This window comes from Enhydra lutris, unplaced genomic scaffold, assembly GCF_002288905.1.
Source record: "Enhydra lutris kenyoni isolate GAN:26980312 unplaced genomic scaffold, ASM228890v2 scaffoldscaffold20, whole genome shotgun sequence".
NCBI lineage: Eukaryota > Metazoa > Chordata > Mammalia > Carnivora > Mustelidae > Enhydra > Enhydra lutris.
Genome location: NW_019154104.1, coordinates 16,848,544 through 16,876,432, shown reverse-complemented (window position 1 = coordinate 16,876,432; position 27,889 = coordinate 16,848,544). Strand labels below are relative to the sequence as shown.

General features: G+C 54.5%; 2 protein-coding genes across 2 annotated transcripts; one reads left to right on the top strand and one right to left on the bottom strand.

Annotated features, from left to right (window-relative positions):
* The first annotated feature begins 261 nt into the window (after positions 1–261).
* Positions 262–8,103, top strand: LOC111148637 (activator of HSP90 ATPase activity 1). Its single transcript, XM_022505388.1, has 9 exons — positions 262–507; positions 1,833–2,023; positions 3,769–3,851; positions 4,253–4,370; positions 5,472–5,560; positions 6,357–6,485; positions 6,959–7,060; positions 7,557–7,608; positions 7,712–8,103. The coding sequence occupies exons 1-9, from the start codon at positions 428–430 to the stop codon at positions 7,882–7,884; spliced, it is 1,017 nt and encodes a 338-aa protein (XP_022361096.1). The 5' UTR covers positions 262–427; the 3' UTR covers positions 7,885–8,103.
* A 4,987-nt stretch (positions 8,104–13,090) lies between these two features.
* Positions 13,091–27,132, bottom strand: LOC111148462 (isthmin 2). The gene is made up of 4 exons (XM_022505019.1): positions 27,000–27,132; positions 19,162–19,382; positions 16,809–17,199; positions 13,091–13,608 (listed from the first exon to the last, which is right to left on the bottom strand). Exons 1-4 carry the CDS (start codon positions 27,130–27,132, stop codon positions 13,091–13,093), a joined length of 1,263 nt encoding a protein of 420 aa, XP_022360727.1.
* Between the last annotated feature and the right edge of the window lie 757 nt (positions 27,133–27,889).

Sequence of the window (27,889 nt, the reverse complement as noted above, 5' to 3'; positions counted from 1 at the left end):
TTTCAGCGCGACCTTCCGCGGTTATCCAGCCGGTTACTTAACAAGACTACAATTCCCATGAGGCTCAGCAGGGCCAATTCAGAGTCTAGGGAAACAATGAGATGTGTTCTTTGTGGCCTTACCGGTGATGAATGGTTGTATGAGCGGTTGCATTTCGGGCCCCTTTAGCGATAACCCGAGGGAGCCTGAAAGAATTCTAGAACAGCAGAAGCTGAAGTCCGACGAGGTGGAACGGAAGTACCGGGTGGGAGTGAGGAGGAGCCGGAAGTTAAGGCGGGGAGGGGCGGGGGGTGGAGGGAAAAGCAAGCCAGGAGGTTCTGCGGCCGCTTCTAGTAGTTTCCAGGCGCTGCCGGCGGCTGGAACCAGGCGGTCCTGAGGCTGTGGCTGTGGCTGCTCGGGAGTTGGTGGCGGTGCGACAGGAGAGCCGATGGCCAAGTGGGGTGAGGGTGACCCACGCTGGATCGTGGAGGAGCGGGCGGACGCCACCAACGTCAACAACTGGCACTGGTGAGGGCCAGCGGGCCAGGCCGCGGGAGCGCTCGGCCCCGCCGGGGTTGCGGGTCCCTGGAACCTCGGTCGGAACAAAGCTAGGGCCCGGGGCAGCCCTGCCGGGAGATGGGGCGGGGTTCTTGCTCTGGCAGGGGTCCCTAGTCCCAGGTCCCTCCACACACCACCACCTGCCTCTGTTTCGTTGTTTGGAGGGCAAGGGGGCGACGGGGAGGGCTGCACCCAGAGGAGGGGTTCCAGAGATGCGAGCACATAACCTCCTAGCCGATGCATCCAGCCTCGGCGGGGACATGCTTCTCACACGTGGCCGGAGGAACCAGTGAGACCCACACTGCCGTGGATTGTGTGGGGAGATGCTGGGTTAGGCTCGGGGCTGCGGGTTTGGAATTGCTCTTCTGCGGCTTACGGGTGAGGTTCGGAGTCAGCCGTAGGGGACCGCTGCCTAAGTCTAGAGGGCAAAGGTTTGGAACGTGTTCTGCAGGTGCCGAGAGCTCAGTGATGCTGAAGATGCCGTGGCCTCTCACCCGGAACTGTTCATTTGGTTGTGTTGTAACTCCCGGGACTGCCCCTGGTTGCCCGGCAATCGTGGCTTTATAACGTAACCACTTTTAAAAGCCTCTTCTCCTTTATGAAATTAAAAGTACTATTTCCTTATCTGTTCACTGAACTTTGTTCACACTGTCTTTACTGTATTTTTACTTTGTTGCAGTTTTTTTCGTTTCTGGTTTCTCGGTTTCTCTACTAGTTAGTACCTGGGGAGGCAGAGAATGATTTTTCTTCTTTATATCTCAGCCTGCCGGCATTTGATCTAATTTTTGTTTGTTTTGAAGCCCTGACTTAACATTGTTTTCATGGCCGTCTAGAGGACAAAAATGTTTAGGGGATTTTGAGCACAGCCTGAATTTGACAGGTCAGAACACTGTGCTAATGAGGTCAAGATTATCAGTTTATTACTTCCTGGACTTGTTAGCTAAATACTGCATTCCGTGGCCCACTCTTGTACTCCTGACCTCAGCAAGATGGTCACAGTTTTCCATTTGGTCAAATGGGGGCGCCGTGTTTAAGTGTCAGATACTGACCCTAGCACCATCATGCTGAGAAAGGAAAGCATAATTTTCCATTTGACCTGCAACCATTCCACACAGCTGTTGTCTTTATTGACAATATGGGATTCCTTGCCTTCCTAAATGGGTGGATGTCCTGGAGTGGGACCGGTCTTTTCAAACTTCTTGCCAGACCTCTTTCAGCCTTGGATTCTCTTGCACAGAGCACGCGGTGTGTCTTTCATGCGGCTCCTGGTCCATAGCTTTATGTCTGTTTTGCAGGACAGAGAGGGATGCTTCAAATTGGTCCACGGATAAGCTGAAAACCCTGTTCCTGGCAGTGCGGGTGCAAAATGAGGAAGGCAGATGTGAGGTGACGGAAGTGAATAAGCTTGATGGAGAGGCATCCATTAACAATCGCAAAGGCAAACTGATCTTCTTTTATGAGTGGAGCATCAAACTAAACTGGACAGGTAAGTCTATGCCAGGCTGTTAGGATAAACGTTAGCTGCATTTTGGTTGACCTCTTTCGGAGCCAGGGGGAACAGTTAGGGGGAAGCTAGGAACTCTGCCAGGGAGACGGTGCTGCTTTGGAGGTCCATAGCAGTCAGTACTGGGTGCCAGAATTTCTCTGCTGCTTTGGGACACTAAATGTATTTCCTTTCTGGGGGAATGTGGGGGGTGTGTCTCACAAGTCCCCACCCCTGAGGCGGTTGGGCCACTGAATCTTTGGGCCACATATGTTAGGACAGTTTATATAAGGTCCTATTTCTCAGACTGGCTTTTATCTCTTGGGTGGTTGATTTAAAGATGGGAAGGGGGATTTTTTTAGTCTTGATCTTTTCTTTCTTTCTCCAGTGTGAATCTATCAGTTTCGACTACTGTGCTAATGAAGTTTGTGGGTGACTGTAATTTGGGGCAGTTTTATTCTCTAATTTATGTCCCTCCTGTGAAGGTATTGGCAAAGAATTAGAGCCATGTGTGTGCCTCACCTAGATGATCCCGATAGTTGGGAGGCTGAATTTTAAAAGGCAGTAAAGCTAAAGGAGTACATGTAGGGGCAAAGCTTAAAATAGATTTGTTTCAATGAGCATTTCTCAAGTAAATGGTAATAAAGAGGGGGGAAAGTAAATCTATGTTTTCATGACTTTAAAAAAACTACTGAAGTATTGTAGTCTGAAAGGACCTTTAGATGTTCTCTTGCCCAGTGCTCTTTGTATAGATTGAGACGCTGAGGTTGAGAGAAGTGAAGATATTTTAGTATATGTGCTGCCGAAGCGAGCACGAGAGAAGTGAAGATAAATGACTTGCTGGTTAATTTTGAAATATAGTCAGGTCTGCCATAACGTCACCCATGTGTTCTAGAGATTACCGTACTGTGTAAAATTGCTCAACCAAAACCACAGGGCTTATAGGGAAGATGGGTTAGGGACAGGACACAACACCTAAAACCTTCATTGGTGACACGTTTTTTTAAACATAGGAATTTTAAAAATGATAGCACAGCTCTACATGTTAGATGGGAAGAAATACATTAAAAATACAGTAAACATGTTGCTTTACCTTGACAAAGACCTGGAGTTCACTTGTGAGAGTGGGCATCAGAAGGCTTACAGCAGGCGGGTTATTGTGAATTGGCGGAAGGAGGGTCAGCTGAAATCAGGGGGCACGATGACACCAGCGTGGGTGGCCTGGCTCGTAAGACATGGGTCCCTGAGGTTGCTAGTAGATGAGTGTTTGGAAAGTGTGTGTCTTGTGTATTCCCGTGCGGATCCTTTCAGCCGGGTGTGGTTTTGTGTGTTCACCTAGTGTTTCTTACGAAGAAATCCTGTATTAGCAAGCATGAAATTCATGCTGTGATCAGGTTGTCCCCTAATATGTCAGTCGCAATGGAGCAAACTTCTATTTTCAGAACGAGCATCTTAGCACAACTGACTGCCTTGATCATTGACCGAATGCTCCCTGGCAAAATTCACGCTAGTGCCAAATCCGTATACTCTCAGCCCCATACAGTAATAACACGGTTGTTCTCAACAGATTGAATGAGGAAAGACATTTCTTCTGAGGAAGCAGGGGGAGGGTTGATTGCATCTGGCATTCTCAGAATAAAGAGGGTCAGTTCGGTAGTTCAAAAGAAGCATAAGCAGAGGAGTAGTTAGGACCCCAGAGCAGACTTCGCCTGCAGGAGAGACTAATGACCTTGCATTGCCTTTGACAGGTACCTCTAAGTCTGGAGTGCAGTCCAAGGGGCATGTGGAGATCCCCAATTTGTCTGATGAAAACAGTGTGGATGAAGTAGAGGTTTGTGCTTCCTAATTTCCTCTTCTGAGTCTTCCACATCCTCTCTTCCCAGAGGAGAAAAATGACCTGTCATTCAAGATTAAAGCCCAGGCTGAGTCCCGGCATTCAGAACCTCAGTCTGCAGCTGATTTCCTAGGTCTGTGGTGCCATTGGGAGCTGCCAGCACAGCTCGTGCTCATTTAATTCCTCTGTTTTAGCTAGTCACTTGGGTTCTGACTTAGCCACCCTGGCTTTGACAGAGAGAACCTGAGAAGGAACACTCATGGGGATTGGGAAAAATACCCCAGCCCTCACACATTTCCTGTGGAAATGTCAGCAGTTACCTGATTGTGCAGCACCTGCACTCCACGCTGTGGGTCCCCCACACATTATTTACCACCTCCTTCTGATCTTTCACTCAGATTAGTGTGAGCCTTGCCAAAGATGAGCCTGACACAAATCTCGTGGCCTTAATGAAGGAAGAAGGGGTGAAACTTCTAAGAGAAGCAATGGGAATTTACATCAGCACTCTCAAAACAGGTATCCCTTGAGTAGTTCTCTATGCCTTGAGGAGGTAGTGCCCCCCCCCCCAAGCCATCAGACTGCTGATGAAGGGGCCTGACAGTCCTTTCTTTGCCAAATGAATAAAGATTTGGGGGGAGGGGGCTTATTTCATCTCAAGAGTCCGTCTATAACCTCAATAAGGGGAAAGATCTAGAGATGGGTTGTCCGATATATTGACTGTTGAGCTCTTGAAATGTGGCTAGTCCAAATGGAGTTGTGCCCTGAGTATAAAATACAGTGGGTTTTGAAAACCTGGTACCCAAAAAAAGAATGTGAATGATCAATAGCTTTGTTTATATTGATAACCTTGAAATGATAGTTTGGATAGCAGAGGACTGGGTTAAATATACTGTCAAAATTAATTTCACTCGTTTTAATGCTGTAATGTGGCTACCGGCAAATATAAAATTCTGTGTTGAGGCTGACCTTGTATTTCTGTTAGACAGTGCTGACCTAGACTTGGCATCCCCAGACTCACTGCTTGAGCGCAGTCCTGGACTGTCTTTGCTGCACATTGTCCAGGGACCCGTGGGGGTCTTTAGCCAGCAGTTAGCTCTCCCCCTTAGAGTTCCAGTTCTGCCTGTATGCTCTGATTTTGATGTTGGAGTACGTAGCGTGGCTGTCAAAGGGAACCAGCGTAGAAGGTCACACCTCTTTTGGTGGGAACACATGCTCTGGTGCAGTGGTTAGTTGTGGCTGCTCTACAGAGGTAAGGCAGAGCGGAGAAGGGGGACTGAATCTGCATCCGTGGGCATCTTGTCCTCCTCTTGCAGTCACTGCAAGTGCCGCTGCATTCATTCACTCCTATCCGTGGTAGACCTCATCCGCATTTAACAAGTTATGATGCTTCTAGTGGACTCGGGTTCAAAACAACCCTAGTTAACATTCTGTATTCTGCAGCATACGCTCAGATGCCTGTCTTGCATAGACCAAAGGGAAAGGCATGAAGTAGAGAGGCTCTTTCTCTGTCGTTACCTCATTCTGGGGTAAGGTGGCCATGTTTGTCAAACTCTAAAGAAGCCCCAGATCTCATCTACTAAGAAATAACTTCCAGGAGTGGGGGTTTTATCTTTTCAGAGTTCACGCAGGGCATGATCTTGCCTACGATGAACGGAGAGGCAGTAGACTCAACCGGGCGGCCAGCACTGAAAACTGAGGAGCGCAAGGTACGTGTATTTCCATGTGCTTTTCTCTCTGACCTTAACCTCCAAGCCAGAGTGGCATATGATCTGCCCATGGTGCTTTTCACAGAGTCCGCAATATGTAGTTGTTTTGTTCCTCTTTAACCTGGTTTTTTATTCATTTAGAGCAGACCCCTAGAGCAGACGGAAGCTATCGGGGGCTTCCGAGTCTCCTGACTGCATTTAATACCAGTTAGGAGGTTATGAACACGGGATAGCGTTTACCTTTTATATGGCTTTGGTATTCCTTCCAGTTGGGGTGCTGCTCTACTTTGACACTGGAGGTCTCCTGAAGGTGCCGGGGTTAGATCCCTACATTCACCTGTCAGGAAATGGATCAATTTCACATTTGCAGGGTGAGCAGATATTTTTGTGGAGGTGGACCTGTGCGGCTCAGGCTCAGCACTTGGTCGGCTGCCCTTCATCAGCACAGTGAAGGGAATCCCAGAGGGGAGGTGGCTGCTTCCGGCTATTTAAGCACAGACTTTTTCTTTGAGAATTAATACTGAAATACCTCATGGTTTGCCACATCCTTTGGTCAGTGGGGTTTTCAGTGAATATCTTTCCTCCTTCACCCGGGATGGTGTTTTCAGTGGGAATCAATGTTCTGGGCAAGTCCCCCTCCTGACTGAACCATCCATACACATTCCCTCCAAGCCCCTGAGGTAGTTAGCACCAGAGGCAGAGACGTCTGTGAGGATGAGTAACAGGCCTGTCCTGGAAGCCGTGTTCCTGCAGGTTTCCCCATCCCTCTAAACCTTTCTCACTGCCGCCTCCACAGGCTAAGTCTGCTCCTTCAAAAACCCAGGCCGGACCTGTTGGTGTCAAAATCCCCACTTGTAAGATCGCCCTTAGAGAAACCTTCCTGACCTCACCAGAGGAGCTCTATAGAATCTTTACCACTCAAGAGGTAAGTATAATCCTGTCCTTCAGGCCTCAGGGCATCTGCTGTTCTGGGTGACTTGGGTTGTGGGCACGTCCCCTCTGTGTGCAGAGCAGGTCCTGGAAAGCGGAGCTCTGAGGTTTTCCTCCTACAGGCGGAGGCAAAGGAAAGACCCTTCTGTTCAGCCTACTCAGCAGAGTGGACATGCCTTCTTTCTCGTCCCATGTACTAGTTTTGGGTGGTGTGAGTGGGCACCACTGGACGCATTCTTGTTAGGAAAGGGAACAGATCTGAAGGAATGGCATCCTGGATTCACAAAGCATTACTCAAGCCAAAGCCTTGAGTAGTGGCTGTTCCTTTGTAGTGGAACAGAATAGAACCTGGTCATTGGGCAGAGTGGTGCCTTTGGAAATGAGAGCTGAGGCGTGCAGGTGTCAGCTGCCTTGGTCCATGGGTCCCCCTGAGAGGGACATCGTCTTCCACCTCCTTTGTTTCCACAGCTCGTTCAGGCCTTTACCCATGCTCCCGCAATGCTGGAAGCAGACAAAGGTGGGAAGTTTCACCTGGTAGATGGCAACGTCTCTGGGGAGTTCACTGATCTGGTGAGTGCCTGCTAGCCCCAGACCCAGGATGTAGTCTCTGGTGAGAAAAATACATCGTTCCCTTCTCTTTTCAGCTCCGTAGGTAAAATTTAATCTCTCCAGTTTGCAAAGACTTATTTTTGATTTCCAAAAGCATGATGTAGTTAAATTTTCTTGCTTTCCTCCAATTTTTTTTCCTTAGTGGAGTAAAATTAGTTCTTCCGGAAGTGATCCTTTGTGGAAGAGGGGTCATACGTATCATACGGTGGGTGGTGGCTTTCCATGTGCAGCACTGAAATGTCCCCTGGGCACAGCTGACCCAACTGTACTTCAGCGTAAGGGGAGGAGCGGGGCTGGGATTGGGGCAGAAGCCGCCAACTCCGTGGTCGTCCACTTTGTGCCCGAGTGGTAGAATCACACGGGTGATAGACTCCGTACGAAAGGCAGGTGGCTGCTCCCAGCCAGGATCGGGGACATGGGAGTCCACAGCACAGAGTGATCTCTTCGATTATTTTAGGTCCCTGAGAAACTGATTGTGATGAAATGGAGGTTTAAATCTTGGCCAGAAGGTAAGTATACGGATTTGTCCGTGGCTGTTATCCCCGGAACTCGTTCTTTTCCCCTCATCTCAAGTCCTGGTGGAAACCCTGGATCCCCTCCGCCTTTCCCCAGGGCACTTTGCCACCATCACCTTGACCTTCCTGGACAAGAGCGGAGAGACTGAGCTGTGCATGGAAGGCAGAGGCGTGCCGGCCCCCGAGGAGGAGCGGACGCGGCAGGGCTGGCAACGGTACTACTTCGAGGGCATCAAACAGACCTTCGGCTACGGCGCGCGCTTGTTCTAGGCCTGGCGCCGGGGGCGTTGTCCGCCCCCTCGGCCCAGCCCTCTCCTGACTAGGGCGTGGGACTCCCAGGATTGCACCATCCCAACCACTAACTTGGGGCTGGGGCCCCTTCCCTCCACGTATAGCTGGGGTTTGTGCATGTTTTCTGCTGGGTGGGATCGGAGGGCGATTTCTCTTTTATGTGTACATAAGCTAAATAAACGTAATTTAAAAAACGTGCACATCTGGCATCTTCTGTCGATGGGGTGGCTGGTACTCGCGAGTCCCCTTGAAGACACTGAGTTAAAGGAGGAAAAACAGGTTTTGTTTACATTCTGGCTGAGGGTAGAGGCATAAAGGAAGGCTGCCGCTTCCTGCGCTCCTCTCTGCGGACTGGTACAAAGCTGCTGCTCCCCTCACGGTCGGAGGACAGGGCCGGGGGCGGTGCTCTGGGGTGGACAGTGCCCACAAACCTTATTGCTGGTGGAGGTGGCATCCTGGGCTCCCCTCTCCGTGTGGCCTCTGAAATCCTCTTGCAGGAACAGATGAGCACTGGGTGCTGCTGTGAGATGGGGAAAGCTATCCACGCTGTGGCTGAGCGGAGTGGGCCTCAGGTTCACGGCTCCTGCTTCCCGATCAGTCACTAGGTACCAGACGCTGTGTAACCCCCGTGCACAGCTCGCTTAACCTCCATCATAGCCTTGGGGAAGAGATACTACCAGCATTTTCTGTTGCCTAAGAATCCAGATCTTGCGTTTCTTCAGTAATACCCAAGACCTGGCAGTGGCCATTTAGTAGAGCTGAGACTGAGATCAAAGACCTGCAGAGCCGGTGCTCGAGTCTATACCACTGGCTGCTGCCTTGCCACTGGGTTCACCATCCCCCACCCCCCAGACAGCTGCTGGTGTGTCAGGCATCCCTCCTGGAAGGCCTGTTACTTCCCCCAGAAAGAAGACACAAATGTTCTTGCTAATCCCTGGTTCCACTACGCAGGTTTACAGAGCACTGACCAAGTGGCGGGGATGTGTTCAAATGGGGTTCCAGCTGCCACGTGGCAAGAGAAGCAACCTCCCCCACCCCCAGATGGGAGGGTCACTGTCCTGGACCAGCCAGGCCCTGGCGTCCGGCATCCCTCGGGAGTCCGCGCCTGCTAACCCAGACACTCAGCCCCCTGCAGGCACAGCTATTTCCTTCAACTATTTTTGTCTCTTTTATTAGGTGGCAGCAAGGCCTGCGGGCTAATCCTAACACCATGACGTGGCCACAGCATTGTAGTCAAAGCAGAAAACCAGTACCCATGGGGATCATTTAGACCCCTGAAAGCCACTCTGGGCTTGAATTACCCAAACAATGGTGGACTGAACTAATTAGCATCTAGCTTGGCATTAGATCTGCCTCCTGGGGGCCAAAAAGATGCCTTTTGGTAAAAAGCCTGGACGGTAGCTTGAATCAAACCTAGGGGCCCCTCCTAACAGACTCCTGCTCCCCACACAGAACAGTGACAAAACAGGAACCCTTTCATACCTGGCTGGGGAGTTAACCAAGTCTAGATTTCTTGAAAAAATCTGAAGCAGAGATCACAAAGTCCTTAATAAAACCCAGAACATCGGGCAGATCACCCGTCCCATGACATGCTCAGTGACAGTTCACATCCCCAGTGCTGACAACGGCTGTTAGAGTTTTTACCACTGCCATTTTACTGATAGCATTTTTGAGACTAAAAAGCAGAATATCAGAGCTAAAAAAAACACAACTGTGGACTTGACTGCACTTGTGTTAAGTTGTGCCCCTTCCTACAAATGGGGCACATTTTCTCACCAGGATAATGGGTACAGTAGGCGCCTTATCAGAGCATTAGAGAGAACACATACAGAAACACTGGCACTTGCCAGCATCTGGCAAATGTCCCCTACCAACGGCCGGACTCCAGAGCCCAGGCGTCTTCCCTGGGGCTAGAATTATTTTGAAAAGCTAGTTAACTGGCCATATTGTGAATCATAGGCCAAGGACTCACCTCACTCAGAATCCCCCCCGGGGAACCTGTTAAAGTCAGCAAATTTTATGGACTCCACCCCTAATTGATTCTGACTCAGTGTGGGGTGTAACCCATGAACCTAAGAGTTTAATAAATACTGCAGGTGATACTGGGGTCAGGATGCAATTCGAGAAGCATCCCAACCTGTTAAGAAAATCTAACTGTAATGGAGGAGCCCACAGAAGCACATTTTGTGACCTTTTCGTGACTAACAGGACAAAGGCTCCTGAACCGTTCTGTCTTCCAACAGACAAGGGAAGTCAGCAGGATCAGGAGGAGTTCATAGCACCAGTTGTTTTAAACCCTGGTAAGAATTCAATCTGACTGGTCTTGCCTAACCTAGGGCCCTTTAGGAGATACACCAGAGGGAAACTGGGCAAAACCATCCTGGGGACTGGGCCGTGGCAGTGTTCGCGCTGGCTGCATGGCCACAGAGGGCTCCTGGTGTTTGGGACAGGAAAAACAGCGAGTCAAGACAGTGACCCCACCAACACTGGACCCGAACAGGGCGGGGGGTCAGGTGGACCCTCCTGGGCCAGGTACCAGTCACACCAAATCCTCCCTTCGGCAAGGTCAGCGACCTCCCCGTCACAGTTTCTCCATACACCTGTGTCCTGGGCCCTCAGCCCCCTGCACAGCACCTCCTTCTCCCTTGTAGTTTGAAGAAACATCATTTTATAGCTGACTGGCTCTCCAGCCCCTTCAAGGCTCCTTTCCAACCCCCTTTATCTTCTGTCAGCTGTGGCCTGACATGATAGCAATTCCACCTGTCACTTGGATTACAGATCAAAAACGTGGCCGGCTAAATTCAGTTTGGGTAACAGACAAGCATTAGGTACAGATTAAATTTACACAATGTGTTTAAGTGTCAAGGTAAGTTATATCAGAAAGGAGGGGAATTAGCAGATTCCTATGGAAACAGACTCTGGGATGTCCTTATCTTCTTACTTAATAAAGAATTTCTGCTGGGGCGCCTGGGTGGTTCAGTGGGTTAAAAGCCTCTGCCTTCGGCTCAGGTCATGATCCCGGGGTCCTGGGATCGAGCCCCGCATCAGGCTCTCTGCTCAGCAGGGCGCTTGCTTCCCTTCCTCTCTCTCTGCCTGCCTCTCTGCCTACTTGTGATCTCTGTCTGTCAAATAAATAAGTAAAATCTTTAAAAAAAAAAAATTTCTGCCAGAGCATCTGGGTGGTTCAGTTGTTTGAGTGGCGGTTCTTGATTTCAGCTCTGGTCATGATCTCAGGGTCCTGGGATTGAGCCCCCTGTCGGGCTCCCTGCTCAGCATGGAGTCTTGCTCAGGATTCTCTCTCCCTCTCTCTCTGCTCCTCCCCCTGATCTCTCTCTCACTCTCTCTCTCTCAAATAAGTAAATAAGTTTCTGCTAAAAGATAATCAAAACTTTCCTGTGCTAATAATCACGTTGATTACCCCAGCCAAGAGAAAGGGAACGAACTTGCATCCCCTCTGGTGACCTGAGATCCGGCCCTCGCTGCCCCTGTAATATTTTAGTCTCACCCAGTGCTTTTAGACTGTAGTCCAGGACCAGACTAATAAACTTACCTCTAGGTGTGGTGGTTATGGAAACACCTGGTTCTCTGAGCATCTCCAGGTGATGGCTGGGCACACCTTGTCTCATTCTCCTTCCTGATGTGTCTCTGTTCTTTCCCAAGTGCCAGGAGTGACAGTGCAGTGTCTGTTACGGGTAGCAACCAAAGCAGAGTGCAGGTCCACTTCCGTCATCTTACAACTGTAATCCTTTGGGCAACTCTGGGCAGCAAACCACTTCCTCTGGAGTGCATGCCATTTATCTCTGACTCACAAGTCCTCCTGTCCCCAGGAACTAGCAAATGTGCTCCTGAGGTCCGGCCAGCTACTCCCACCTGCCAGGCAACACTGTAGAAGTGTGGGATGATTCACACCTACATCCAACCTCTGCACTCCAGGAGCTCTGCCCACCCAACTGGGTCAAGCAGTCGCAAACCCCACCGTGGCGGGCTTGGCTTGGGCTGCAAACAGGGCTCCCTACACCTCTGCGGAGGCTCCCAATTCCTCATCAGACAGAATTTGAAAATAAAGTGCTTTATTGCGGAGGATCACGAAGAGCTTCAGGGCAGCTGTCTGGGGACCGAGGTCCCCACCTTTTGGAGCTTCTGTGAACAGGACAGTTGGGACTTCATCACTTCAACTCCACAGACCAGAAGTACGGTTCAGGGGCGGAGGTGAGGGGGCAGGAGAAGCACAAGGAGAGCTAGGATTGCCAGTCAGGTGCCTCTCTTCCCAGCGCTGAGCTCGGTGCCTCGATAACATCAGCTCGGAGCATGAAGTGGGCCGTGGTGGGGCCGTTTCCACCACAGAATTGGCCCAGACCTGGGCTTCCCTGCCGCCAACCCAGTCCAGAGAACTGGTTTCCCAGTTCACCGTGGGGCACATCCTCTTGAACCTGTCCTGAGCCTAGCCCAAGCTGCACCATCTCCCAGGCCTGCACGTGCCTACCTACAACCTGGACAGGACAGACGTGCTGGACAAAGAGAGGGCCCTGAATAGGTTGACCTGTTCCCCGCCTGGAGCCATCCCTTAACTTGGCCGCCTCAACCTGTCTGTCCACACTGGGCCCTGCAGATTGACTTCAGCCCTACACCGAAGGTGTCCCCCAAAGGGAAGCTTGGAGCCTAGATTATCCTGCAAGGGACACGCTCCTGGTCTGTGGTGGCTCCCAGCAGAGCTGGGGCAAGAGGGCCTCGTGCAACCACCCAGAGGTAAGGAGGGGGCCACTCACGAGGTTGGCTGCCAGCCTGAGTAGCACCTCAGGACCTGGACTTTCTGCCACCCAGACGGGCAATCATTGTGTGCTGGGGAGCCCGGCCCTTACCTGTGCACAGAGCCCAGCGCAGGGGGAGAGGGGACAGAGTGCATGGCCAGGCTGGGATACAGCCTCCCAGAAGGCAGGGGAGGGCAATGCCCCCCACCCCCAGACTCCTGCTTCCTCAGGTACACCCTTCGACCTCCGGGAGTGAGCTCCATCCCTTGCCCTGGCCCCTGTACACCCCTCAGCCTTGTGCCCCCCCCCCCCCCCCCCCCCCCCCCCCCCGCCGGGGTGCCGACCTGCCTGGGGTTCTCGGGCACCTACCCAGGGGTGCGGGCAGAGGGCCGGGGTCTGCAGGGGCGGGTTCTCGGGCACAGCCCCCCCTCCCCCCGTCAGTACTCCTTGGCCTCCTGCAACTGGGCCAAGTACTCTTCCTCGGGCGGGTTGTCCGCGCAGGCCCGGCCGTTGTTGGGGGGCCGCACGGTGTGGTAGCGGCTCCAGTCGCCCTTGCAGAGGATCCAGGGCAGGGTGTCGAGCTTGAAGTGCAGCTCGGGCGAGAAGTCGGTGCTGATGAGGTCGGGGGCGCCGGCACCCTTGCCCCGGGTCAGCAGCCGGTTGTCCGCGTCGTAGCAGCAGTGCTGCGCGGCCAGGGTGCTGCTCTCGCCCGACAGCACCGAGCGCAGGCAGAAGCGCGCGGTGGGCTGGTACACGTCCAGGCGCTCCCGCGGGCCGCTCGCGTCCTTCCAGCGGAAGCTGCGGCCGCGGCGCTCGTCCTGCAGGCTCACGGCGCTCGACGCGGCCTCCAGCGGGTACCTGCAGGGGCAGCTGGGCAGGTCCTGCAGCACCTGATGCATGTACTGGGCCAGGAAGTCACTCTTGCAGTTCAGCCACCTCTCGCAGCTGTCCACCTCTGCAGGGGGGAGGGGAGCCGGTCACCGGTGCGGAGGGAGTTGATCAAGGACCTACGCCCGCCCGGAGAGGGAAGGCCGCACACCAGACCTGGGTGCCGTAGGGCACCACCGTCCCCGCTTCCCCCGTGGGCACCCCCCTCCCCCGTGGGCACTCCCCGACCCTGACCTCCCCTGTGGACAGAGAAGGGCTACCGCACAGCCCCCTCCCCAGGAAACCTGAAGCCAGAAGCCACAGCTCAAAACGATGTTGGCCAAGGGGCTGTCCCTCTACGTGCTGGGTGGTGGGAAGGATCTGGGGTCTTGGGGAAGGGACTGGGAGGTGCTGGGGGCAGGCACCGCTGTTTTAAGCACTTGGTAAGAAAGTGTTCCCCTGTCTTCACCATTGGTCCATTCTCGTTCTTACCTCCACCAGCTATCAGGCTTACCCTGCCTCTCTGGGCCCCCTGTGGCCCCCTCTGTCTAGGTTGCCTCCTCTCTTCTCTTTCTCTTGAGAATGTGGCCTCTGACTCTGGCCACACAGAAAACATGGCTCCTTCCTCTTTGCTCCAGAATGTGGAGACACGCCCTGCCACATAGTGCTCAAGCTGGCCGTGTGTCTCTCTCCTCCTAAGACCCGAGCTCCGTGAGGGCAGATCCCCGGCCCCGCACAGCGCCAGGCGCACCCCACCGGCTCAGGGAGCCTCACAGTAGTGAGCATGGGCCCCACCTGCAAGCGGCCTGTCGGCAGCTGCCACCCTCCTTAGGGGGTGCAAGGGACCCCAAGAGATGCAGATGCAGAATGTTCTAGTAAAAACAGCCTGCTCCCCTACGCTGCTGGAAGGAGCAGTTCCAGAGTTCTGGTCCCTGCCCTGTTTCTGACAGCACCCCTTCCCACACAGAGCCTGCCTGGGAGCCCCCAGAGTGACCGAGAGTGGAAGCCAGAATATCCCATCCCATCCCACAGCCAGGCAGAAAATGCCCCCCCAGGGCAACCTCCAAGTTCTGTGGCTCCCATCAGGACCTTCTTCCCAGCAGGAATGTCAGGCTGGGGAATGTCAATGGCCTGGCTAGGGGAACTGAGAAAGGCCGGGGTCCCTTTGCCGAAGAGGGTCATCTTCCAGCTGGAACGTGTACCCTGCCTCCATAGATGGAGGTGAGATTCCTGTCTGCAGTGATGCTCGACACTCCCGGAAAGGTTCTCCCCAAACCCCTGGGAGCAGGGCCTAGCTCCCCACTGACCTGGGCTGAGCATGTCCGGGGCATTGTGGGCCGGGCGCTGCCACCCCTCACTGGGGAAGCTCAAGGGCTCTTTGTCCTCGGTGCCTTTGGGAGGAGAGGCAGCCAGGCTGGTGGGACCCTGGGGAACCTCCGTGCTCCCCGTGGGGGAGGCCCAGCCCTCACTAGGCTCTCAGTGCCCACAGCATCCGGGCTAGGCCTGGGCCGAGGCCAGACCACTGCGTCTGTGAGCCCCCTGCCTCCCTTCTCCAGGCCCCATCCTCAGACAAGGTGTCTGTGCCCAGGGGACCACCAGCATGTAAGCAGCTGCCTCTGCCGGCCCCGGCCCTGGGGCTCGTTTCACCTCGACAAGGGGGCAGGCAGTAGGCTCGGGACCCTGGTGGTGGTGCAGGCGCGGCCGCAGGGCCAAGTCCTCCTCTGGCTGGGAGATCAGGGCCTCCACTACTCTGAACGCTCAGAGTCCGAGTCAAGGCAGGGAGCCAGGGGTGTACGAGCACAAGGGGAGCACCAGGGCCTGTCACCAAAACACACCCCTTCCTTGGGAGCATGCCACCCTTGCCAGGGCTCCCGGCCTAGGGGACGAAGCATGGGCTGGATTCCAGCTCCCGCCTGTCCCTCAGCTGGGCACCCCCGTAGAGCAGACCTCTGTGCAAACCACGTCAGTCAGAACCACAGCTGACAAGATCACCCTGGCACTGGGATTTTTTTTTTTAATTTTTTAAAGCTATTTTTTATTTATTTGACAGAGAGAGAGAGGGGTCACAAGTAGGCATAGAGAGAGTGGGAAGCAGGCTCCCTGCTGAGCAGAGAGCCTGATGCGGGGCTTGATCCCAGGACCCTGGGATCATGACCTGAGCCGAAGGCAGAGGCTTTAACCCACTGAGCCACCCAGGCGCCCCCTGGCACTGGGATATTAAGGAAGATCCTGACTTCCCACGCTGGGGACCCAGCACTGGTCTGAGGAACCTGATGTCCACCAAGACAGGCTGTGCAGGGCTGGGACCCGGTGGTGGGGGGGGGGGGTCTCTGTGGAACCCCCAGAGTCCTGACATAGTCCTGACAAAGTCCTGACAAAGCCCGCTTTCTCCTCACTTCCCAGGCAGGTCTGAGCAGGCGGGCACCAGGAGCTGAAGGACAATTCATGGAAGATGAGCTGGAAAGCCTAAAGTTTCTGCCAGTTTACATTATTTTGGTCTTAGTTCTCAGCACGGCACCTCCCTCCAAGGACCAAATGCCAGGGCTCTGGGGAGAATGGCTACGATGGTGCATGAAACAGGTCTGTGCCCAGGGAAGCCTGGACTGCAGCATAAAACATAAAAACGGCCATCATGGAGGTCTGGCCGGGGCTGAGGGGGCATTTTCTGGATGGTCTGGGCTGTTAGGTGGTTTTCTGATAAAAACAGCCAATATTTAGTTTACTACATGCAGGCACTTTAAGTGTATTAACTCACTTAATACCCTCTACACCCAGTCTTATGTAGTGAGGGTTGTGTCATTCTCCATTTTAGAGAGGAAGGAAAAGAGGCACAGAGAGGTTAAGTAACTTGCCCAAGGTCACTCAGCTGGAAAGCGGCAGAGCCAGGATGCAAACCGCACAGTCTGAAAATGAAGTCAGTTGTGAGTGGTGGGGTTTATTATAATGTTTCCCAATTCGTTGGCAACTGACAGATATGAATATATATATAAAATTACAAATGTCCGCTTTGCTGAGGGGGGGGTCTCAGGGCTGTTGTGGAGGTCAAATGTTTGGGGAAAAAAAAGAAAACCCAAATTTTGCCAGCTACAGGTAATGTTGCTACTTAGGGGATGATGGTGTTTGTACAGGCCTAGCTCCTGGTCTCCGCTGCAGCCCCTGCTCGGGGAGCTCTCAGGCCTCTCTCTAGCCCCGTTTCCACTCAGGACCTCCAGACGGACCCTCTTTAGCCCTGTTTCCACTCAGGACCTCCAGAAGCCACAGCTGGGAATGCCAAGATGGGGTGCTCACCATAGCCGTCCGGCTCCTTGAAGGCCCAGTCCCCAGGGGCCAGCCAGCCCTGCTCCTGGCTGCCTACGGCCCCACTGAACCCAGGCTCCTCCTCGTCATACTCTTCGTCATCACTGGCCTCCTGGTCCTCACTCTCGCCGAACTCTTCAGGGTAATCCTCCTCCTCCTCTTCCTCCTTCTCCTCCTCCTCCTCTTTGTCTTCTTCCCCTGGGGCTCTGCCCTTGAGATCGGTCCTCCCCTCCTTGCCCTCCAGGATGCCCCAGAACAGGGGCCAGAAGAGCTCCTTGACAGGGAGCCAGCTCGAGACCCCCTGGGGCCAGCGGCGGCCGGGCTCAGCCAGGAGGTCCATCTCCACCTGGGCCTGGGGCTCCTCCACCACCTCAATGGTCACCTGCAGAGGGACAGACACAGGCAGGCGGGTAAAGGAGAGCTCAGAGCAAGACACCAAGGATAGGACGGATGACGATTGGGGCAGAGGTCCTCCCTTCCCTCCAAACCAGCTCGTTTTCTTCACCAAACTTCCTGGCCTCCCAGGGCACATGGGGTCACAATTTAAGACTCAGCTGTGCATCGGAATCCCCTGGGTATCAAGACCCCCGACCCAACCCTAGACCTGTGTTTAACTACCTGACATGGGGCCAGGCACGGCAGCTTTAACATTGTGCCAGGATAGAGACCCACTCTTTAAGATGCGCTGGCTGGTGGGGCGCCTGGGTGGTTTAAAGCCTCTGCCTTCGGTTCAGGTCATGGTCTCAGGGTCCTGGGATCGAGCCCTGCATCGGGCTCTCTGCTCATCGGGGATCCTGCTTCCTCCTCTCTCTGCCTGCCCCTCTGACTACTAGTGATCTCTATCAAATAAATAAATAAAATCTTAAAAAAAAAAAAAAAAAGATGCACTGGGTGGGAATTATGGCTCCAGTGGCCTGTGGGCGCCCAGCCCAGCCATAGGGGCCACTAACACCCTAGGGGCTCACTGTGGGACTGGAAAATAATCGCAAAGATAGCAAACTCCCATAGTGTCTATGGGTGGGGAGGTTTGGGGAGGGGGACAAAAGGGGAGCAAAGGGGGTTCCCTCACTGTTCCTGTTCCCTGGTGGACAGGAAATAAGGAACGTGAAATCATTTATGTGAAAGGGAACTTTGAAAGCATTATTTTTGGCTATTATAGAATAATATGAGGGGCACCTTGGTGGCTCAGTAGGTTGTCTGCCTTCGGTTCAGGTCATGATCCCAGGATCCTGGGACTGAGCCCTGCATAGGCTGGGGCGGGGGAGGGGGAGGCAGGCTGTGGGCCTCCCTGCTGAGCGGGGAGCCTGCTTCTCCCTCTCCTTCTGCTTCCCCCTCCCCTTCTTGGTGTGTGCTCTGTCTCTAAAATAAATTAATTAATTAAATATTTTTTAAAAAACATTAGATTCTATGCTTTTTTGTGGACTTTTTTTTTTAATATAAAGGTTTTATTTATTTATTTGAGAGAGAGTGAGAGATAGCATGAGAGGGGAGAATGTCAGAGGGAAGAGCAGACTCCCCATGGAGCTGGGAGCCCAATGCAGGGCTTGATCCTGGGACTCCAGGATTGTGACCTGGGCTGAAGGCAGTCGCTTAACCAACTGAGCCACCCAGGTGCCCTCTCTTTTGATGAAAGTGTTTTGCAAACTGTAGATGCTGCACAAAATGCAGAACTACTACCGTCAGGGGGGGCGCCTGGGTGGTTTAGTGGGTTAAAGCCTCTGCCTTTGGCTCAGGTCATGATCTCAGGGTCCTAGGATTGAGCCCTGCATCGGGCTCTCTGCTCAGCGGCAAGCCTGCTTCCCCCCCCCTCTCTCTGCCTGCCTCTCTGCCTATTTGTGATCTCTCTGTCAAATAAATAAATAAAATCATAAAAAAAAAGAACTACTACCATCAGGGATTGAGGACTGGCAGTGGGGAATGTAAACTAGAATCCCATTGGCCCCATAAAGCCCCTCTGGGGGGACAGCCCCCCACGACCAGCCCACCCCATTCTGCATACAACCAACCCTGCAGGAAGGATGGGCCTGGGTGAGGGCCACAAGTCACTCCTCCCCCAGATTCCTAGAAGCCCCTGCAGCTCACGAAGCTTCTCCACTCGTTGGGTCCTCATGACAGCCCTGCCAGGGCCGTCTGTCCCTCACCATGGACTAGAAAACATGGGCTCAGCAGGCCACGTGCCCTGCTCAGTCTGTGGCCGGGAAGAGGATGACCAGTACTCCCACTACTCCATCTTCGGTGACCCCGAACAGGACCCCCTCCCTGCAGGGAATACAGGATGGGAACTTGGATCCGCCCAGCTCCTCCCCAGATGTCCATGGGTCCACGGCCCTTCTGGAGCTCTCACCTGGATATTGGGGTTTGGGGCACTCAAGTCTGTGTTGGCCAATCCTGGCAGCTTCTGCAGCTCAAACAGCAAGGGAGCGACCTCCAGGGTCCTGGGAGGGGCCGTCCTGTCCAGGCTCAGGGCTGCTGGCTCACTGTGATGGCATGGCCCTGCCTGGAGGCGGGTTCTGGGGAGCAGTGGGCTCCTCTCTTCTTCCCCAGGAGAGCTGGGAAGTGGGGAGGCTAATACTTGAAAGAGAGAGAGCGGGGGAGGGAGAGGTGACTGGGGTCAGGGCTGGCCCCAAGTAGACCTGAAGGGAGGATTCGGGAGCCCTGGGGTCTGTCCAGGCCACACACTCCCCGTGTGACTACGTATCTGAACGCACCTGCTTTACTGCCTCAGAGAGTGAGTGAGGTCCTGTCCACAGACTGCTTGGACAGACGATGCTAACATGAGGCATGACAGGGGGGCTAAATCAGAGTTCTACACACGGAAGAGACACAAGCCAAGCCCCTCGTTTTACAGATGAAGAAAACTGAGGTCCAGAGAGGGAAGCGTGTATTTCCAAGTGCAGTTAGCAGACCACATGCCTCAGAGTCCCCAGGGCTCTTGCCCGGGAACAGGCAGCGGGCCTCCCAAGTTGGGGCGGGAAGGCCCAAAAAGGCCCACAGGAAGTGAGGGCCGACCTGGGCCGCTGGCCCCCAGGCCATCCAGGAGGGGGCTGTATTCCTTAGCATCCCTGACCACTGCTACCTTCCTCCTCCTGCCCACCTGGGGCCTGGCACCTTTCCTGTTCCAGGTGCTGGTACAGCTGCCTGTCCGCCAGTTAATTCCCTCTACCAGCCAGTGCCCTTGCGGGGTCCACACCGGGGCTGTCCCTGCTTCCGCTGAGATAGTAAGTGAAAGACCCCGGTTGTCTCCGGCTCTAGCTGCAGCCCTCACCTGCTCAGACAGTGGGACACTGGGGTGGCCGTCCACCTACTTTCAGGCTGCAGCCATTACTCAGGTCTCCACAACAGGATGGAAAGGGCACTGTCCAGAGCTGCCTTTATAAGTCTCAGGGGCTAGGTGCCTGGGGATCTTGCCCCCACTCAGTCTACAGGCTTGACCCCATCTCCACTTCATACCTGAAACAGTGTGAGAAAACACAGGTCTGTACAGTCAGATCAGCCTGGGTTCAAATCCCAGCTCTGCCTCTTACTAGCTCATTCAGCTTGAGCAGCAAAATGAGCATAATTCCTACCTGGAAGGATTGTCAGAATTTATTTATCAAATATTTCCACAACACCTGTGTGCCAGGCACTTTTCTGAACACTTACTTAATCACTGATTGCAACTCCCAACAACCCTCAGCGGTAGGTACCAGCTGTCATCTTCATTTCAACAATGGAAACTAAAGCACAGAGAGGACAAGTAACTTGCCCAAGGTCACACCAAGACATTTAGTGGTAGAGCCAGGATTTGAACCAGACAGCCTGGGCCCAGAGCCTACACTCCTCTTCTTCTTCTTTTTTAAAGGTTTTATTTTTCAGTAATATCTATACCCAAAGTGGGGCTTAAACCCACAACCCCAAGGTCAAGAGTCACACGTTCTACCAGCTGAGCCAGCCAGGTGCCCCAGAGCCCATAGTCCTAACCGTTGTGCTCCGACACTACAGGCAAGAGAGTGGAGGGTCTACTGCCCAAATCAGAGGCAAACTAAACAGTCTAGTTTCTCACTGTGACTTTCTTGGGTTGGAAAAGAGAATCAAAACCTTCGGTCCCTCCCCTTTAGCCCCTCCCTGCAGGGATCTGCAGACTCCTGGTTCCAAGTCTCCCGCATTAACCACTATGGGCCCACCCGAGTCTGGTCCTGGTGTCGGCCACCGAGTCAAGGGGCTCGGGTCTAGACAGCCAGGCCAGATGAGCAGAGGAGGGACAGCTGAGTAGCAGAACAAGTCAGCCCCTTTGCTGACCCATCTCGGAGGCCTGGCACATCCCCGTGCGTCGTCTTCCTGGCAGCTCCCACCCACGAGGCCACCAAAGCACCAGCTGTCCCTGTGACGTGGTCTGGCGGCTCCTGTCTGCAGCCTCTGGGGCCCAGAGACAGGCAGTCCCAGGACAGCATGACATCAGGGTCTGTGGCCTCTCTGGCTGGTGTGGATTGGAGAGGGGTGCCTCAGGCCAAGAGGTCATACGACACATAGGGTAGCCCTCACACAAATCATCCAGCCCAGAATGTCAACAATGCTGCAGTTAAGAAGCCGGGTCTCGGGGGTGCCTGGCGGGCTCAGTCAGTAGAGCATGTGACTCATGATCTCGTGTTGTGAGTTCGAGCCCCACACTGGGTGTGGAGATCACTTAAATACATACATACATACATACATTAAAAAAAAAGAAAGAAGGAAACTCTGCTTCAAATTCTGGCTGCTTAGGGGCACCTGGGTGGCTCAGTGGGTTAAGCCTCTGCCTTCAGCTCAGGTCATGATCCCAGGGTCCTAGGATTGAGCCCTGTGTCGGGCTCTCTGCTCAGCCGGGAGCCTGCTTCCCTTCCTCTCTCTCTGCCTGCCTCTCTGCCTACTTGTGATCTCTGTCTGTCAAATAAATAAATAAAATCTTAAAAAAAAATTCTGGGGGGCACCTGGGTGGCTCAGTGGTTAAGCCTCTGCCTTTAGCTCAGGTCATGATCTCAGGGTCCTGGGATCGAGTCCCGCATCGGGCTCTCTGCTCTGCAGGGAGCCTGCTTCCTCCTCTCTCTCTCTCTGCCTGCCTCTCTGCCCACTTGTGATCTCTGTCTGTCAAATAAATAAAATCTTAAAAAAAAAAAAAATTCTGGCTGCTTAGGTCTAAATCTCCAGATAGCCTGACTTCTGACCTTGGGGACCATGACAGGGACGTAACCTCTATGAGCATCCTCATCTGTAAAATGGGGAATAGTGATGGGAAAGAACTGGTTTCCAGCAGGTGCTCAGAATGTGCATTTCCAGGCTCTTCAACCTCTCCACTCCCTGGTGCCCAGGAGGACCTGATGATAACAAAGGCCACAGAAAGCCCCGGCTAAACATGCCACCTTTCTCGAGCTGCTCTCGGGCCTCCTGCCCTGTATTTCAGGCCCAGGGAACCCCAGGAGTGGAGTGGAGTGGAGTGGAGTCGAGCGGGGACACCCGTCTTAGTTCGGGTTTCTTCAGAAGCCAACCCTGACACAAGAATTCAAGGGCAAGTCGTTCCTTTGGAAGGTGATCCCAGGAGACAGGAGCAGGGAGTCGGGGCGTGAGTCCGGCACGGGAAGCAGCTAATACAGAAATGCTCCCTCAGGTTAGTGACAACGGTGACAAGCGGAACTCAGTCCCATCGGGTGCCTCAGCTACTCCCCCAGGAGTGGGGAGCTGGGCTGTGTACCTACCAGCCCCGCCAGTCACTGGTTGAGGGATCATGGAGGGAGGAGAGGGTTTGCTACCCGGGCGCCTCAGGCTGGCCGTGACAGCTCAGAGCAGGCCCTAGCAGCAGTGACAGCCATCTGGCCGCCAGACACTGGCAACTGGAGGAAAGGCCCGCAGAGATCGGGGTAGAAAGCCCAGGGCCCCGCCCTGCACGTGCTGTCTGAACACATCTTCCCTCCCGGGCCTGGGCTAGGCCCTTGATGTGCCTTCTGTCACCCCAGCTAGACGGCAGGCAAGACTTTTTGACTGCTTTGTTCCTGCTGTAGCCTGTGCCTAGCGCAGTGCCTGGGACACAGGAGGAGCTCGATAAATCACTGCCTTGCTGCATGAACACGAGCAACCCCGAGGGGTGACTGTGACTCTCCATGTGACTGAGGAGCTTACGGGGAGGCTCAGACAAGGCCAGGGACTGACGTGAGGTCGCCGAGGTTACAGCACTGGAGCTCGGGTTCAAACTCAGCTCTGTCTGATCTCCGCGCCCGTGCCTGGGTGCACACACACGTGTGTGGACACGCTCTCACGACAACCCCCTTGCACAACCACCTCTGTATTCACGGAGCCCTCCCATTTTCACCATCTCGCTGGCAGCCTAACGGGGCAGTGACGGGTGGAGGGTGGAGGCCACACGGCCTGGGTTCCAGTCCCAACTTGTACACTTACGAGCTGTGTGACCTCGGGCGGGTTAACATCATCTGCCTTAAATACTGCCTCCATAAATTAAGGAAACAGCAGTCTCTGTCTGGCATGGTTGTTGAGTTAGAACGAGGGCTGCCTCAAACAAGGCCAGTGTGCAGTGAGCCTCACCTAGAGGTGGTGACAGATGGTGTCGAGAGAGAGAGGACCCCTCTTGCCAGGCCCTGCCAGATCTTTACATCTTAGCTGGTCTGAAGTCCCCAGCACCACCCCCTATGCAAAAACTCTGGGGGGTGCATCCCATGGCATTCCCCTGAATTCTGAGGCTCAGCACATTTAAGAACACCTGTCCTATCCCACAGGACCAGCCTCCCCATCTGCTACCCTCGCACGGGGAGTTTCACACAGGCACAAATACCCGAGTCCGTGCTTTGGGGCAATGGTGTTAAGATCTATGCCCCTCCCCCCATTCTCTCTCTCTCTCTCTCTCTCTCTCTCTCTCACACACACACACACACACACACACACACACACACGTGCATTCTATTCTTCCCTTTCTCCCTCAACCAGTTTTCCAGTAGTTCCAAACTCTGAGCAGGAAGAATGGTCAGGAGGGAGAGCGGTGGTCAAAGTCAAGGTCCAAGGAGGTAACCAGCTGCTGGGGGAGGCTGAGGGCGAAGCCACAGGCTTGGCATCACACATATGCTGGGGTCACACTCCCTCAGCGACCGGGCTAGGAAGTGGGGCACACCCCAACCAAGGAAAGCCAACCTGCAGGAAAGTATCTGCTTCTTGGTGTCCCGACCCGACAGGCAAGACCTGCCACCCATCACGCCCCTCCTGCAATCCAGTCCTTGATGCTAGGCACCTGGCTGGAGGACGCCCGGGACGGAAGTGCTGACTGAGCTCCCCAGCCGTATGTGGGACGGTGCCCCAGGCCCACGGGCTCCCTCCTCTGGGCCTGAGCTCTTCACTCTCAGGCCGTCGTCCCCTCGTGCGTGCGTTCTTCTGAGGGGACCACATCCCTGCTGCAACAGCAGGACTGCCTGCAGCTCCGCCCTTCCTGCGGGCAGTCCTTGCAGCCTGGAGGAGCTGTCCTCTCTCTCTCTCCTCTCCTCCTAGTTCTCATCTCCATCACCCACCTGTGACCTCAAGTCCTCAACTCTGTTTCCCCTACCCCCGGGTCTTCCCTTGGCTGCCCAGGAGGTGGTGGGTGCCAGGGCAAGGTGTCCAGGGGTCCCAGAGTTAAGCCAAGCTGGGTTTCAATCCCCGCTTCCCGCTTACTAGCCGCAGAACTATGGGTTAGTGATCAGACCCTCTGTCTGTCTCCTTAACCCTAAAATGAGGAAAACAAGGCAAGGAACGCAAGAGGCTAGGCCCAGTGGAGTGGCTGTTTGGGTGGTGGTGTGAGCCGAGCTAGAGCAGAAGACACCCAAGGGAGAGAGCTCTGCTGTTCCTTGCTCATCTAGCCCCCAACAAATCCTTGTAATGATGACGCCACACACGTGAGCCATGCTTTCTCACCTAGCAGGCTAGCCACCGGAACGGGCTCTCTTACTCCCATTTGATTGTGGGGATAAACTGAGGCTCAGCAACAGGCCTGCCCAGAGAGAGGGTGGCACGTTTTGTTCCTGATGCTGACGATTTCGAGACTTCAAGACTTCAGATGAGCAGGCTAAGGGTCCCTGGCATAGCTCTTGAAATGACAGCCCTGGCTCCCAAGCTCCGTGAGGCTTACCGGCTCTGTGCCTTGATTTTTCCCTCTGGAAAATGGGAATAACACCCATGTCAGCATGGTGTGACGATGAAATAACAGCACATAAAGCACTTCGCACGGACTCTGCAAGGCCCAGAGAAGGCTCACATCCCGTCATCCTGTACCTTTAGATCTGGGGTGGGGGTGGGGTATGTTCTTCAGCTGCTTCTTCAAAGTCTTTGGGGCTGTCAGTTATTCCTATCATAATCACCTGTGGCCCCAGAACACCAATCTGCCTCATCTCAGTGGGATTTCTTAGCTAACACCTTGATATAGAACAGCTTTAACACACATTACAGACTTCTGAGGCAATGTTTGAGCTAGACGGGATCCCGGAGATGCCTCAGTCCCCTATTTCAAATAGGAAATCATGGGTGAGTCATACATGAGTTAATGACCCACTGGGACCAGAACCCCAGGCCCTGGGCTCCAAGCTCTGTTTTTCCTTTGTGGCACTAATTTTCTTTAACATGCTTTTGAGGATTCTGACAAGCCCTATTCTAGGGCTGGGGATAGGACTTTGGCTCTGAAATAACTCATCCTCTAGGCTAGTCTTAGGGGAAGATATGGCAAACATATAAAAAAAAATCATCACAATACAAAGCCGTAAGTACTAAAATAGAAAACGCCAAATGAGTAGGAAAAAAAACAAGTCAATTAATTGTAGGACCACTGTCATCTCTAGGAGGTGGCACTGGCCAGAGGCTGTTCAGTTCCTCCGGATTTGTCTACAGCAGTGGTTGCCAACAGAGGTGGCCGGGGGAGGGGTGTCCCTCAGGAAACACTGGGCAATGTCTGGCTCTATCCAGGAGTGGGTTCTGTAGACATCTAGTGGGTCAAGGCCAGGGATGCTGCTAACACATGCTACAGTGAACAACAAAGAATTATACAACCCAAAATGGCAGGAGTGTGGACATTGAAGGGCTCTGGTCTATAAAATGTACTCTCAACAAGGGGCAAAAATTGGAAATTGGAGGCAAAAAGTCTTGGATATTACAATGGTTTGTAACATACCAAAGTGCCATAGTACATAAACAGTAAATTTACGGTATTAAAATTTCAGTGGAAAAGGCATTTTGGAGGAAAAATATCTAAAAGTCTCCTTAGGAGGGCAGCATTGAAAAAAAGGCAGATAAACACCAGTCCATAGAGACCCCAAGTACAGGCCAGGCCCTTGCTTCCCATGGCCCCTGGAGGGCCTCAGCATCCTGGGCACTACTAGCCCCCAAGCTGTGGTACCGCTCACCCTCCAGTCTCCCCCACCCGGCTGGGTCTCTCTCGGTGTCCTCATAGGGAAAATGGGAATAACTACTCTGTCCTCCTCCTCCTCAAATAATAGCTACATAGGAGGAGCCCAGACCCCCTGCCACACCAGCCTGCATACCCCGGAATAAATCTGGAGGGTTTTGACCCCATGCGGATGAGTGCCCACTGCAGTCCACGGAGGAATGGCTGGACCGCTGGCCCCTGGTGCAAGGAGGCAAGTTTTGGGAGACCGTATTCCTCTCCACGTCTAAACCACCCTTTTCCAACTCGCTCCTCTGTTTTCAGTCTCATCCCCAAAACGCACTCATAGGCTGCTCAGAAAGTGCCCTCCGCCCGTCAGGTCTTAGCGACCTCTTCTGCTCTTCCAAGCACATAGTAATACCAAGGACCCTGGCTGATCTTACTCCCCTGCAAGTTGAAAGACCCCACTCCCTGCCTCTTCTCATCTCAATTCACACCCGAAGGGATTCAAACCTTTGCAGGTCTGATTTGAGGCTGCACTGGCCCGTCGAACCTCAGTAACTCGGCGCCGCGTTCCTCTCCCACCGTTCCGGCTCCTCTCGGAGCGCTCCCCTGGATGGGAGGCTGCAGGAGAGGTTCGCTCACGGCGACGCAGCCGCGGGCGGGAGAGACCAGGCTGTCCGGGTCCCACGCTCAACCCAGCAGTGGAGTCTCTCCCCCGCTGGCCCTCCGTCCGGCCGGGACTGGGGCTCCCGCAGGTCCCGCGCACCTGGCCCCCGCCCCGCGCCCGCCCTCGGAGGTCGCCGCTCGCGCCCCGGGCCCGCCGCTCACCTCCGCCAGCCTCGAGGGGCTCCGGGACCGCGGCCTCCTCTGGGGGAGCGTCCGGCTCGCGGCCAGCAGCGCCACCAGCAGCACCCCGCCGAGGAGGAGCCCCGCGCGGCGGGGCAGCCCAGGCATCATCTCCTTCCCGGCGCTGCTCCGCGCCGCCTCTCCGCGCCTTGCGAGCGTCTCCCGCGCGTACCTTCGCGCCCCGCCTCTCCTCCTGCTGGTAAAGCGAGAGCGCGCGGATCGCGGGAGCGCGGGGGCGCCGCGCTTTTCTCGGGTCAGCGCCCGGGACCTCCTCGGCGCTTCCCACAGGGGCTGCTCCTCGGCGCGCGCGGACAGTCTCGGCCGGGCGGGAGACTCCCTTTGGTCTGGCAGCCTCCTGCCCTCTGTCCCCGCCGCTGTCGCCGCCCTAGCCCCAGGCAAATTCCTGGCCGGGGTCGTCGCGGCGGGCCAGACGGCCGGCTCGCTCCAGCCCCTCGCTGCCGCTCCTGCGGGTCGCCCACCGGCGGGCGCGCCGACGGCACAGGGACACTCGGACCGCCTGGGTCCGGGGTGGGGGGACGCGCCGAAGCCCCGCGCGGGCGCCCTCAGCTCTTGGGCAGGTGTTTATTTACACCTCGAGGTCGGTTTGCTCGGGGAGGAAGGCCAGGAAGTCTTTCCCCCAAGGCTCCCCCAGCTCCTCTGCTGGAGGAGACGCCCAGACAAACACCTGCCGCCGTGCGCCCCATTTCCTCAGGATGTTCTCAGAGCGCTTCAAAAACCCAGAGAGACTTGAGACTCAGATGTGAGGATAAGTCCCAGAAGGACAGCCAGCAGCTAGACACGTCTGAGGTCGTGGTCAGAAGATGGTGCCATGCTACTGGATGTCACCTAGTTTAATCCCGGATAA

Bases quoted from the DNA above. Each gene is read 5' to 3' on its own strand.
- LOC111148637 (XM_022505388.1), top strand. From the start codon at position 428: ATGGCCAAGTGGGGTGAGGGTGACCCACGCTGGATCGTGGAGGAGCGG. The intron at 508-1,832 runs GTGAGGGCCAGC...TCTGTTTTGCAG, and splicing joins AACGTCAACAACTGGCACTG to GACAGAGAGGGATGCTTCAA. The intron at 3,852-4,252 runs GTTTGTGCTTCC...TCTTTCACTCAG, and splicing joins ACAGTGTGGATGAAGTAGAG to ATTAGTGTGAGCCTTGCCAA.
- LOC111148462 (XM_022505019.1), bottom strand. From the start codon at position 27,132: ATGCCTGGGCTGCCCCGCCGCGCGGGGCTCCTCCTCGGCGGGGTGCTG. The intron at 19,383-26,999 runs GCGGGCCCGGGG...TTCAAGTATTAG, and splicing joins GAGGCTGGCGGAGGTGAGCG to CCTCCCCACTTCCCAGCTCT. The intron at 17,200-19,161 runs GTGAGAGCTCCA...GTCCCTCTGCAG, and splicing joins CCCCAAACCCCAATATCCAG to GTGACCATTGAGGTGGTGGA.